Here is a 13,892-nt window from a genome sequence, read left to right on the forward strand (position 1 = left end):
AATTGCAATCAACAAGTGGTCTGCTGAAGTCAACTTTGAAGGGTTGTTGTTAAGCTATTAAGCCAGGCTTTCTCAACCAGGGTTTTGTGAAACCCTGGGGTTTCTTGATGGAAGGGTTTCCCAAATGGGTGAGAATTAGTTTTTAATATATTTGTTAATAGGTTATTGGGTGACTAGAATTAAAGCCCATTTATAACAATGGGCAAATTACCGGCTGGGGAGAAGGGTGGGTGGGCGCCGAATGTGACGGGTGGGGTCGGCGCATGAAAGGCACGGGTGGCGGCGACCGTCAGGGGTTGAATGTATTTCATCTGCATCGCCCAGGAATCCCCAAAACTCCTATTGCAGCTGCTTGGGTCCTCACTGGCACACATTGGAGAGCCCACATCCAGCCTGTGCTGAGGCAGCTGCATTGGTTGCCTATGCTGGCCCAGATCAAGTTCAAGGTCTTGATGTTAACCTTTAAGGCCATTTGCAACTTGGGCCCTGCCTATCTAAGGGACCACTTGTCTCCTTATGCCCCCAACAGAGCACTTTGTTCTGCAGGTACTAATCTAATGGAGATACCTGATCCCAAAGATGCATGCCTGGCCTCAACCGGGTCCAGGGACTTTTCAGTCCTGGCCCCGGGCTGGTGGAATGAGCTCCCAGGAGAGCTGAGGACACTGACGCAGAAATCATAGTTCAACAACTTCAACAACGCAGAAATCATAGTTCCATGGGGCTGAAAAATGGAGCTCTTCCGCTCGGTTGAGGTCAGAGCCAGAAACAATGTAGGCCCCTCCTCAGGTTACGCAACTATGGGATGGATGGATGGATGGATGGATGGATGGATGGATGGATGGATGGATGGATGGATGGATGGATGGATGGATAGATAGATAGATAGATAGATAGATAGATAGATAGATAGATAGATAGATAGATAGATAGATAGACCTTTCTGTTGCCCCCCATCACCATGACCTCATGAAAGAAGGGCTCTACCCCCAGCATGCCGTTCGGGAGGTCTTCCTACAGCTGCCAGAATATGCCAGGAGCCACACTGCCCCCAAATTGTACTCAGTTCACCTGGAAGGCCCCCTTTGGTGTAGCGATCCCCTGAGCCTCACCTGAGGCAGCCTCAACTGACAGTGGCTGGTAAGTCAGAAGTTTAGTCTTGCAGCCTTAATCCATAACAACCATAATGAAAAAAGTAAAACAAACAAGTGTGCTCAGAAACAGCAATTCAATTTAAATTCATACTAAACACTAATAAACAGAAAACCTTAGAACATTACTGAAAAAACTTAGAACATTATTAAACAACCTTAGAACATTAATGAAACACAATATTGCAACTATTTACAGGGCTATTGACGAAAAGCAATTTAGCAGAATTATGTACAAATTGAACGTCAATCTTTGGTTGTTGCAGGGCTGCCACTTGAGCACGCAGGGCACGCACTTCCCGGCTAAGAGCACGCCAGCCCTGCGTGTTTCCCAGCATGCGGTTCTCCATGGCTGAGACTGCAAAGGAAGCGAAAACAGGAATGCTTGAGACTCCTCTGGGCCAATCAAATGGCCCATGGAACACAGAGAGCGGCATGGGGAGCCACTTACCTCTGCCCAGCAAACGCTGCTCCACTGAGCCCAGCGTGGAGATCAGCTGCAGGAGGTCCTCTTTTGTCACTGCCTCCATCTCAGGCCCTGCAGGGGAGGACACTGAAATGAGCACACTGGGCCCATCTGTGCACGGAGCACTTTGCTTGCTCACACATGCTGGGTGCTTTTCATGGGAGTGGAGATGGAGTCACTTACTAAAGCCTCCGGCCTGGTCCTGAGGTCCTGTAGACTCCTCTGCAGCTGGGACAGGAATCCCTGTGGTGGATGAAAGTGGCCAGAGTCAGTTGGACAATCCACAACCCACTGCAAAGAGCCCCTGGGGAGTTGGTAGGGAGCAGGGAAGGGGCTAAATCTGCGGGTGACACGAGGTTGTTCGGGGAGGACTGTGAGGTGCTCCAGAGATCTCCAGAGATGGAGTCAGAAGTGGGACGGAAGGATCTTGGAGTCTTGATAGAGAACTCCGTGGAAAGGTGTGACAGTAACTAAAGGAAGGCCAGTGTGGTCCAGGGGATTATTCGGAAGGACACTGAAAACAAATTTCCCCCCTGTCCTAATCTGTGGCCTAGCCTCATTTGGAGCACCACGTACAGTTTTGGTGACCGGACCTCAGGAAAGGTATTCTAGCTTTGAAAAAGGGGGCAGGAAAGGGCAGGTGGAACGATGGAGGGGAAGGAACACTCTCCCTAGGAAGAAAGGTGAAAGAGGTCAGGGCTCCTTCCCTTGGAGAAACAAGGATTGAGGGTCACGGGACAGAGGGGGACGGAGGGAGGCATGGGACAGAGAAGGGAGAGAAAGAAGTTCTTTTCCCCCACTCTCACTATCCTCCTGGGCATCCAATGAAATCGCAGAGCAGCAGGAAGTCCTTCTTTACCCAAAGAGGTGGAATTTCCTGCCACAGGAAGTGGGAGCGGCTCTAAGCATCGTCAGCTTCGAGAGAGATTGAAGTAGAGGCCCAGGAGTGGCTCTTCCCCCCAAGGCATGAGTGGAATGCTCTACCTGGGGAAGGGATGCTCTGCCTCCTTGGTGTTTGGTGGACCACAGTGGGAGGGCTTCTGGAGGTCCTGCCCCACTTGGGGACCTCCTGATGGCATCTAGAGTTTGGCCACTGCCACCATGAGCTTTGGATCGGAGGGGCCATGGGCCCGATCCACCATGCCTTCTCTGATGTTCTCTTCTTCCAAAGCTCTGTTCAATGAACTTTCAAAACTGGATAGTTTTGTGGCTGGTACCCCTCTAAGGCACAGGTGCATTTCACAGGAGGCTTGTTCTGTCGGAGACTAAAAAGAGCATCCTTTTTCAATTGGACCAGTCTCTAACCTACAGAGTGCACCTTTACTGGGTTGTTAATAAAGCCCAATGTGCCTTGGGGTACATGAACTCTCAGACTTCCTCCTTTACTCTCCCATTCCCCGAAATTACAACATATCATGAGGTGTCTGTCCGCCTGATGTGAAAGGTGTTGGTTTAAATTCTAGATTTCCTTAGGGGCTGGCTTCAAGAGGAAGGCGAGTTCTTTGGAGGGTGGGCAGTGGGTTGGCCTTCCTGGTTGGCTGCATCTCTTACCAGCGTCCTCAGGTGCGGGGCCTCCCTGATCAATCTCTGGGGCCAGTTGCTCTGGTTTGTCTTCATGCTGAACAGCCCCGTTGCTCTGGCCAATGCCCTCGATGTTTTGTGGCTGTGAGGGAGAAGCAAAGAGGGTAACGTTTTCAGTGCCACAAAACTCTTAGCACTACAAGCCCAAACGGGGCCCAAAGGAGGGGAAGCGACTGGAGAATCAGAACCCCACAGAGCTCCAAGAGACCGCAGAGGGCCATCTGTATCAGCCCCCCACATTCTGGGGGAATTAAATTCACACAAGCCAGTCTCTCCCTAAACCGTCTGCCACCCTCCGAGGCAGCCCCTTCCGTCTATGAACAACCATTCCTGTCAGAAAATGGTTCCTGATACTGAAGTGGAAACTCCTTTCCCGCTATTTGAAGCCCCCGTTCCCAGTGCAGGACTCCTAGTCCACACACGTTGGAGAACGCACCTTCCAGGAGTTTCTGCCCCTGAATTTTCCTGTGCAAAACACACAGACTTATCTGGAAAGTGCATTGAAAGTGCAGAATTGGTGCTTGACTCTACAGCTGCAGCAAACAAGTGCCCCCCCCTCCTTCAACATGTCTCCCTTTCACGTAGTTGAACCCAGCTATCCTATCAGTCACCGACCTCTGTTAAGGGCAGCTGCACCCCCTGTGGCTGAGCCCAAGGATGGCCCTGGAGACCCTCTCTTGGAAGCCCGGGGGGGGGGGGGCACATGGCCACCATGACAGGGACCCTTCAGGGAACAGCCTTAAACTCAATGAGCCCCAGCCAGACATCTCTGCCAAGGTGAGTGGGGTTGTGGCTGCCTGTGCGGTCTGGCTGCCCTTCTCTCCAGTAACCTACCTTCACTCCTCCTCCACACGCAGCCAGGAGGGTCCCCTTGGGCTAGCCAGGAGGGTCCCCTTGGGCTAGTCACAGTCCTATCACAGTCCTATCTCTAATAGAGAACAGATGGAATCCTTGGGGGGGGGGGAGCCAGAATGTGGCACACAACCTTAGACTATACCAGTGACTGGAGACAGGAGAGAATCCTTAGTTGGAAAGGGCGGCGGGGGGGGGGGGGGGCTCCCCTAAGCCATCTTTGTGTCAAGATTAAGAGCAGTGCCCTCTAATTGCCGGGATTGATTCCTCACTGCTCTTCCACATACTGGGTGTCCTTGGGGTAGTCACAGTGCTGTCAGAGCTCTTCTCACAGGGCTCGCTCAGCCCCACCTACCTCACAGGGTTTCTGTTTTGGGGAGAGGATGGGAAGGGGATGGCAAGCTCCCAGCAGTCTGTGCAAATGTCAGCCCTAGTTTGGCCCTTAGATTTGGTTTGAATAGGTGAGGTGACATTCAGGGGAAAACACTGCCTAGTAGTATCCCTTTGACCCAAATAACCATCCATTATGGATGCAAGTTCTGTTTGAACCTGGGTCCTTGGTTTCCTTCTCTAAGGAATGGGGGATCTTTCAAGGTGTTACCCACATCCACATGTTGGCTGCTTGGCCCTGGAGTGTCCTCCGATGGTGATGGAGTCCTTCCATCTGCTTCTAATTTGGGCCCGGGTGGATCGGGCCACAGTTGATCAATCTGTGAAGGAAAGTTTCCACTTGTGGTCAGGAACAGAGTCTTTGGACTACTCCAAACACAAATTCAACCTGTCTGCTCCCAATTCTTCCCCCTGGTTTCAAAGGAACGTAATAATTTCAGAAGATCTACGTGTGTGGAATGGGGGATCTTTCGAGGTGTTACTCACATCCACATGTTGGCTGCTTGGCCCTGGAGTGGCCTCCGATGGTGATGGAGTCCGTCTATCTGCTTCTAATATGGGCCTGGGTGGATCGGGCCACAGTTGATCAATCTGTGAAGGAAAGTTTCCACTTGTGGTCAGGAACAGAGTCTTTGGACTACTCCAAACACAAATTCAACCTGTCTGCTCCCAATTCTTCCCCCGGCTTTCAAAGGAACGTAATAATTTCAGAAGATCTACGTGTGTGGAATGGGGGATCTTTTGAGGTGTTACTCACATCCACAGGTTGGCTCCTTGGCCCTGGAGTGTCATCCAATAGTGATGGAAATCTTTTTCCTTCAAATCTGGGCTTGGGTAGACTGGGCCACAGTTGATCAATCTGTGAAAGAAAGTTTCCACTTGTGGTCGGGAATGGAGTCTTTGGAGTCTTGTTCCCTCAGTGTGATTCCTTCAATGACCAGCCTGTAGACCATTTCAGCTGTCTTGCCAGTGGCTGAATTCTGGAACTCTTGGCCCCTGGTATGGGTCTCACCCCATGAATATTTAGCATGTTTAAAAATAGAACACAAATAAGGTAACTCCCACTCATTTGGGAATCCCTCTGAGGGCTGTCATGAGACCCCAGGGTCTCCTGAAACCTGGTTGAGAAACCTGCTCTCCTTCAGAGGGAGAGCCATCAAGTGGAGGCAGAAGGGTCTTCGGGGAATGGCCTGTCTATCCCTAGAACTCTCTCATAGAGAGAGGCCCCCTTTCAAGTCTGAGACTAGGAGAAACCACAAAGCCCTTTTCTCCCAACAATCAAGGCAGCATTCATCCCCGGAGGGTGGGGCGGCAACCTCTGGCTCTCTGGTTGTCCATGGAGTACATGGCAGAGGCTCATGGTAATCATAGTCCATAGACATGTGGAGAGCCTCAGCTTGGCCACCCCCTGCAGGATGCCTTTACCTGCCTCTGTGCAGAGCCCCTGGCCTTCCTAGGAAGTCTGCCATCCGGGTCCTAATCAGGGCTATGCTTTTGAGGTCAGATGAGGTCAGGCTAGCCTGCCCCTCCAAAACAGAATCTGGTCACCCTACTAAAAAAAACCATCTTACCCACTCTGACAGTTCCTACCTCTCTAGTCCCAGGTTATAGGGTTTTTTAAGTTAACCATGGTCTGTATTTCATCCTGAATAAACTATTGCCATGATGAACTTCTAGCCTGACTGCCTTTGATGGTCTAGTCCTTCCCATCCCCAGTCCCTTGAGAGGTCTGATCCTTGACAGGATAACGGAGTGACTTCTTTGCAGCAGGAAGATGCTCAGATAACGGGACTCTGAGGCACCAGCCCCTGTTCAGTTGGCCATTTCTACACCCGGGAGCTCCTCAAGTTCCTTAGGAAACTCTGTTTAATCCAACGGTTCTCAACCGGCCTAATGCCGCGACACTTTAATACATTTCCACATGTTGTGGTGAGCCCCAACCATTAAATTATGCAAGGGTTCTTTCACAGAAATTAAATCGAAAGTGACCGATGCCGTGAAGATCCATTGTTCATGATGGTATATAAATTTGGGTTTTCCCCAGGGTTTCTCAGTTCAGTTCTGCCTCTTGCCCCGCCGAGCTGTGCCGCAACCTGGATCTCCTGGCGGGAGACTGTGCTGTGCTGGGGGCACTGCTGGAATGGTTGGTGGCCGAGCGTGGGCGACTGCAGGAGGAGTGGCAACAGTGCCAGCCCCAACCCCACCCCCCCGGCCAAGTGGCTTGCCCTGCCGCGGCCCCTGTGAAAGGGTTGTTTGACCCACAAAGGGGTCCCTTCCCCCAGGTTGAGAACCCCTGGTTTAATCTATCTCCCAACTACCGGTCCCCAACCACGGCCACCTCCCAGGGCTTATGGGAAATCAGTGGCCGGATTGGAGGCTTCTGTAGGCTTTGATTCCTGCTTTTGATATCTCTGTGCCCAAAAGGAACTTTGTAGAAGTTACCAATGCATCAGATTCCCTGAGTCTTTCCAGAAGTTGCTGGCCCTCTTTCATCCTCTTTTGACGCTCCAGCTTCTCCATTGTTTGTCGCTCCTGAATCTAAAAGAGTTATCATGGGTCAGGAATTAGAGCATTCAGATCCTGACTTCTATACACATTTGAAACAGTTTTATCGCTTTTTACCAAGGGCCTAAAAACTCCTGAGAAGTAGCCCTCAGGGAAAGTTCTGAAAACTCTGCTTCCTAGAATGTGTAACACTTCTTCAGTCACCCCACACCAAACCACAGAGTGCTCTTTGTTCTTTTACTTTCTTCATGCATAGTTTGCCAGACGCGAGGCGGATCTTGCATGTTCTCTTTCGCCACTGGTGACCCAAGTGCTTCAGTTGCCATTGAGAAGTCTCCATGTTCTGGACCCTGGTTCCCCCCTGACCCCTTCTCCATCCCTTGCCCTGTTTTCTCCCCATTGAAATTGTGTCTCTCTGAAGGCCTAGCTTGGTCATCCTCCCTGGTTCTTGTCATTCTTCAGACTGTCCTGGTCTGTGAATGGGTATTTTCTCTCCCCTGAATGAGTCTAAGCGTGTTTACATGGAGACTGAGGCACCAGGAGGTGTAGGTTGTGCTGTTCCGAAATTCAATCTGCTCTACTATTAAAACACAGTGTAAGATAGTGATGTTGTTACAGGGGGAACAGATGGTCGCACTCTTGATTGTGTTATTCCTTGTTTGGGTTGACCTACACTGGCTTTCCCAAGAGTTTTGCAAGAGCTACCCGTGCCCCCGTTTTCATACATGTGTTTATGTTCCCTGCTGTGCCAAGACTGGCCATCCAACCTGCTTCCCAGGGTTGTGAGGGGGCCCGAAATCAGGCACATGGCTCCGTTCTGATTGAAATCAGACCTCCAAAGAAAAGGCAAATACCTGGACGATTCTGGAATCATCACCCTTCTAAACGTTACTAAAAACAAGGTTTGACTACGGGAACAAATTCCATCCCACCCCTGCTGATTTTTCCTCCCGCTTTGAATGGAAAATAATAATTTTAGAAGACACACCTCGGCAAACATGATCTTTCTTTCTTCGAAGGCATCTTTCTTGGTTTTCTTCTTTTTAACTTGTGGGATGCCCCAAGGATTCTGCTAATGAGAAAAAGCATGGGCCATTCTAGGGGTGGGTTTCCCAAGCATCCCGTCCCAGCAGGAACAGGCCAGGGTGCCCTCAGCCAGGTTGGAACAGGGCTCTGTCTTCTAGCTCAAGATCGTCCTCTCTGTCTGGCAGCTGGGCCCCAGCACCCACGGCAGACAAACCCCTTTCACCCCTTCCCTGTTGTGGGAAAGTTATGGGAATGCGATTGTAAGCGGCTTTGAGACTCCTTCGGCGAGAGAAAAGTGGCATATAATAACCAACTCTTTTTCTTTTTCTTCTTCTTCTTCTCTTATATCCACATTCCTTACAATCCCCTCTCCCTTTTATTTTGTTTTATTCAGGACAATGTGGCTGTCATGTGACGTTAGTAGTATGCAATACAAATCTAACTCTCTGGTCCCAGGACAAGAGACCTTGCCAGCACAGCTTGTCACTTGCCTGCTTGGGCAGAGACGGAAGGGGCAAACAACTAGTCTCTTTTAATTATTTCTTTTTGCAGCTGGGAAAGTGCCTGCTATTAATTCTTCCTTCACAGGGTAACTGAGGCTCCAGGCTGTACCGATTGTGCTGCTTTGGATCTCTACGTGTCAGAGAGTTGTGTCGTTTGAGTGGCAGCCGATTTTCACTCTCCTGGTTCTATCATTTTGAGTTTGGGATGACACCCGCTGGCTGTCTCCAGACTTTTGGAAGAGCTACCCTTACCACAATGTTCATACACTCTTCTAACTGTTATTTATCCATGTTTCCTATTTTGTCCAGACTAGGCATCCAGTGTGTTTGCCAGGGCTGTTAGTGGACCCCTGAAATTAGGCACATTTCTGTTTCCTGATCCAAATCAGGCCCCAGAATAAAGACTGGGTGGGATCCTGGCATTTTAGGAATGACCTGCTGTCAAAGTAGAACCAAAATTCTCCTGAGAACAAAAATTGCACCCCGATATTCTGACTCTTCTTCCTTTTTTACAAGAAAACTAATAATAATTTTAGAAGATTTACCTGTCCATAGATGTTGTTCTTTCTTTCATCCCCTGAATATTTTCTTTGTGGTGGAATCCACGGTTTCTGGTGCAGAGAGAAAAAATTCTTGATCACTCCAGGTATGGAACTCGCAAACACAAATTCCCATCATGAACATTTCAAGATGCCCTCAGCCATGTCAGGATATGGCTCTGACTCCTAGCTCAGTATGCCTTTTCTGCCCAGCAGCCATGTTTCCTGTCTTGTCCAGACTAGGTATCCAGTGGGTTTGCCAGGGCTGTCAGCAGGCCCCTGAAATCAGGCACATTTCTGAGTCCTGATCCAAATCAGGCCCCAGAATAACGACTGGCTGGGTGGGATCCTGGCATTTTAGGAATGGCCTGCCGCTGAGGTAGAACCGAAAATGAGGTTCTCCTGAGCACAAAAATTTAACCTCAATGTTGCAGACTCTTCCTCCTGTTTTCCAAGAAAGATATGTTTGCCATGGCTGTCAGAGGGCACCCAAAATCAGGCACATTTCTGAGTCCTGATCCCAATCAGGCCCCAGAATAAAGACTGGCTGGGTGGGATCCTGGCATATCTACTGCCGCAGAAGTAGAACCGAAAATGAGGTTCTCCTGAGCACAAAAATTTAACCCCAATGATGCTGACTTTTCCTCCTGTTTTACAAGAAAGATAATAATAATTTTAGAAGATCTACCTGTCCATAGATGGTGTACTTTCTTTCATCCCCTGCTTTTTTCTTTTCAACCTGTGGTGCAATCCACGGTTTCTGGTGCAGAGAGAAAAAATTCTTGGTCACTCCAGGTATGGAACTCACAAACACCAATTCCCATCATGAACATGTCAAGGTGCTCTCAGCCCGTTGAGAATATGAATCTATCTTCTACCTCCATATAGTCTTTTCTGCCCAGCACCCAGCCTCCAGCATTGAAGGAAGACAAACATCTTTCTTGCACCAGATTTCTGGGAACCTTTAACTAGGGAATGGCTGACCAGCCTACTGGCAGCCAGCCGAAACTGTGTGGTCTGCCTGTATTCTGGATCCTAGCAGTGGTCAGCAGTGGGAGGCCACAGCCAGAGAGGAACAAAGGGTCTCTTCTAGCAGCCGTTGGCCTTTTAACACCCCCAGCCAGCACCAGGATCAGCACCTCTTGGATCGTGCCTGTTCTGTGAAAGAAGACTGCGACCCGACTAGGGGAGATTATTGGAAGAACCAAACCAGAGAGAAAAGAGAACCTACATACCAGAAGGCAAAGGGCCTGAATCCTAGAATGTGTAATGTGTTGCATGGCATCAATGAAGCTGCCAGTTTGAATGGAACATAATAATTTTATAATACACACCTGGGCAAACCTGGTGTTTCCTCTTTGGAAGACATCTTCCTTGGTCTTCTTTTTTTCAAATTTTGGGGGGCCCCAAGCCTTCTTCTAATGGAAAAAGCATTGGTCGTTTTAGGGGTGGCTTTCCCAAGCATCCCATCCCAGCAGGAACAGGCCAGGGTGCCCTCAGCCAGGTTGGAACAGGGCTCTGTCTTCTAGCTCAATATTGTCCTCTCTGTCTGGCAGCTGACAAACCCCTTTCATGCCCCAGATTTAGTTGCGGGAAACAACTAGTCTCTTTTAAGTATTTCCTTTTACAACTGGGAAAGAGTCTGCTATTAATTCCTAACATGGACTGTTTAATTTCTCCCGTGTTTTTGTGAACTACAACTGAACTCAAGAGGACCGATTAGCTGTTTGAGCAAAGAAGTCTCCTATGGCATAATGTGGATACTATGACACAGTTTACTGATTTGCCACTTATTAACCTTTTCTGTATATCTGAATTCTCATGATTCTTGTTCCATTTTGCCTGAGGAAGTGAGCCTGCATATGAGAGCTCAGGCCTGGAATAAATCTTTGTGGATCTTAAAGGTTCTTAGGACTCCATTCTGCTGCTCGAGACTAACAGGGAAACTGAGGCTACAGGCTGTGCAGATGGTGCTGTTTTGAGATTCATTTGTACTTATAAGTGTTGTTCGAATGACAGCAGATTTTCTCTCCCCTGGTTCTCTCCTTCTGAGTTTGGGATGACACCTGCTGGCTCTCTCCAGACTTTTTCTTCTAACTCTAGTTTAACCATGTTTCCTGTTTTGTTCAGACTAGGCATCCAGTGTGTTTGCCACGGCTGTCAGAGGGCACCCAAAATCAGGCACATTTCTGAGTCCTGATCCAAATCAGACCCCAGAATAAAGACTGGCTGGGTGGAATCCTGGCATTTTAGGAGTGACCTCCCGCAGAAGTAGAACCGAAAATGAGGTTCTCCTGAGCACAAAAATTTAACCCCAATGATGCTGGCTCTTCCTCCTGTTTTACAAGAAAGATAATAATAATTTTAGAAGATCTACCTGTCCATAGATGGTGTACTTTCTTTCTACCTGTCCATAGATGGTGTGCTTTCTTTCATCCCCTGCTTTTTTCTTTTCAACCTGTGGTGCAATCCACGGTTTCTGGTGCAGAGAAAAAATTCTTGGTCACTCCAGGTATGGAATTCACAAACGACAATTCCCATCATGAACATGTCAAGGTGCCCTCAGCCCGGTGAGAATATGAATCTATCTTCTACCTCCTTATTGTCTTTTCTGCCCAGCAGCCAGACTCCAGCATTGAAGGAAGACAAACATCTTTCCTGCACCAGATTTCTGGAAGGAAGGGCTGACCAGCCAACTGGCAGCCAGCCGGAACTGTGTGGTCTGCCTGTGTTCTGGATCCTAGCAGTGGTCAGCAGTGGGAGGCCACAGCCAGAGAGGAACATAGGGTCTCTTCCAAGCAGTCGTTGGCCTTTTAACACCCCCAGCCAGCACCAGGCTCAGCACCTCTTGGACTGTGTCTGTTCCTACCCAAGATTGCTACCCAACTAGGGGAGATGATTGGAAGTCCCGAACCAGAGAGGTCAGAGAACCAGCATTGCAGAGGGAAAAGGGCCTGAATCCCAGAATGTATAATGTGTTGCAAGGCACCAGTGGAGCTGCCAGTTTGAATGGAATGTAATTATTATTTAATACACACCTGGATAAACCTGGTGTTTCCTCTTTGGAAGATATCTTCCTCGGTCTTCTTATTTTCACGTTGTGGGATTCCCCAAGTTTTCTGCTAATGAGAAAAACCATTGGACAATTTAGGGGTGGCTTTCCCAAGCTTCCCACCCCAGCAGGAACAGGCCAGGGTGCCCTCGGCCAGGTTGGAACAGGGCTCTGTCTTCTAGCTCAGGATTGTCCTCTCTGTCTGGCAGCTGGGCCCCAGCACCCAAGGCAGACAAACCCCTTTCACACCCCAGATTTAGTTGTGGCAAACAACTAGTCTCTTTTAAGTATTTCCTTTTACAACTGGGAAAGAGTCTGCTATTAATTCCTAACATGGACTGTTTAATTTCTCCCTTGTTTTTGTGAACTACAACTGAACTCAAGAGGACTGATTAGCTGTTTGAGCAAAGAATTATCCTATGGCATAAAGTGGATACTCTGACACAGTTTACTGATTTGCTACTTATTTACCTTTTCTATATATCTGAATTCTCATGATTCTTGTTCCATTTGGTCAGAGGAAATGTGCCTGCACATGAAAGCTCACGCCTGGAATAAATCTTTGTGGGTCTTAAAGGTGCTACAGGCCTCAATTCTGCTTTTTGTGACTTACTCGGCTAACTGCAAGAATCTATTCTTTGTCGAGGAGAGAGGAAGGGAAGGAGATTGTAAGCGGCTCTGGGACTCCTTCAGGGAGCAAAAAGGAGGGTATAAATACCAACTCTCTTCTTCATTCACAGGAAACTGATGCTCCGGGCTGTGCAGATTGTGCTGTTTTGAGATTCATTTGGATCTATACTAGTCAGAGAGTTGTGTTGTTTGAGCGGCAGCAGATTTTCTCTCCCCTGGTTCTCTCCTTCTGAGTTTGGGATGACACCTGCTGGCTCTCTCCAGACCTTTGGAAGAGCTACGCTTGCCACAATGTTCATACATTCTTCTAACTGGAGTTTATCCATGTTTCCTGTTTTGTCCAGACTAGGCATCCAGTGTGTTTGCCACGGCTGTCAGAGGGCACCCGAAATCAGGCACATTTCTGAGTCCTGATCCCAATCAGGCCCCAGAATAAAGACTGGCTGGGTGGGATCCTGGCATTTTAGGAATGATCTGCCGCAGAAGTAGAACCAAAAATGAGGTTCTCCTGAGCACAAAAATTTAACCCCAATGTTGCTGACTCTTCTTCCTGTTTTGGAAGAAAGATAATAATAATTTTAGAAGCTCTACCTGTCCATAGATGGAGTACTTTCTTTCATCCCCTGCTTTTTTCCTATCAAATTGTGGCGCAATCCACGGTTGCTGGTGCAGAGAGAAAAAATATTGGTCACTCCAGGTATGGAACTCACAAACACCAATTCCCATCATGAACATGTCAAGGTGCCCTCAGCCCGGTGAGAATATGAATCTATCTTCTACCTCCATATAGTCTTTTCTGCCCAGCAGCCAGACTCCAGCATTGAAGGAAGACAAACATATTTCCTGCACCAGATTTCTGGGAACCCTTAACTAGGGAAGGGCTGACCAGCCAGAACTGTGTGGTCTGCCTGTATTTTGGATCCTAGCAGTCGTCAGCAGTGGGAGGCCACAGCCAGAGAGGAACAAAAGGTCTCTTCCAAGCAGCCATTGGCCTTTTAACACTCCCAGCCAGCACCAGGCTCAGCACCTCTTGGATTGTGCCTGATCTGTGAAAGAAGACTGCGACCCAACTAGGGGAGATGATTGGAAGTCCCGAACCAGAGAGGTCAGAGAACCTGCATTGCAGAGGGAAAAGGGCCTGAATCCCAGAATGTATAATGTGTTGCACGGCATCAATGAAGCTGCCAGTTTAAATGG

The 13,892-nt window shown here is 48.8% G+C and overlaps 1 protein-coding gene and 1 long non-coding RNA gene across 2 annotated transcripts; both read right to left on the reverse strand.

Moving 5' to 3' along the window:
* Nucleotides 1-3,184: 3,184 nt before the first annotated feature.
* LOC143838921 (uncharacterized) lies at nt 3,185-5,300 on the reverse strand. The gene is made up of 4 exons (XR_013231480.1): nt 5,198-5,300; nt 4,927-5,031; nt 4,656-4,760; nt 3,185-3,280 (listed from the first exon to the last, which is right to left on the reverse strand). It is a non-coding gene; the product is annotated as an uncharacterized LOC143838921 (long non-coding RNA).
* A 1,498-nt stretch (nt 5,301-6,798) lies between these two features.
* On the reverse strand, nt 6,799-9,897 carry LOC143838827 (uncharacterized). Its single transcript, XM_077340735.1, has 5 exons — nt 9,892-9,897; nt 9,702-9,773; nt 9,020-9,085; nt 7,934-8,017; nt 6,799-6,978 (listed from the first exon to the last, which is right to left on the reverse strand). The coding sequence occupies exons 1-5, from the start codon at nt 9,895-9,897 to the stop codon at nt 6,799-6,801; spliced, it is 408 nt and encodes a 135-aa protein (XP_077196850.1).
* Between the last annotated feature and the right edge of the window lie 3,995 nt (nt 9,898-13,892).

The sequence above is a fragment of the Paroedura picta genome, chromosome 5 (genome assembly GCF_049243985.1).
Source record: "Paroedura picta isolate Pp20150507F chromosome 5, Ppicta_v3.0, whole genome shotgun sequence".
Classification (NCBI taxonomy): Eukaryota; Metazoa; Chordata; class Lepidosauria; order Squamata; family Gekkonidae; genus Paroedura; species Paroedura picta.

Coding starts and splice junctions, on each gene's coding strand:
- LOC143838827 (XM_077340735.1), bottom strand. Junction 9,086..9,701: donor AGTACACCATCTATGGACAG/GTAGATCTTCTA, acceptor TCTCTGCACCAG/AAACCGTGGATTCCACCACA. Junction 6,979..7,933: donor GAAAGATCATGTTTGCCGAG/GTGTGTCTTCTA, acceptor TAACTCTTTTAG/ATTCAGGAGCGACAAACAAT.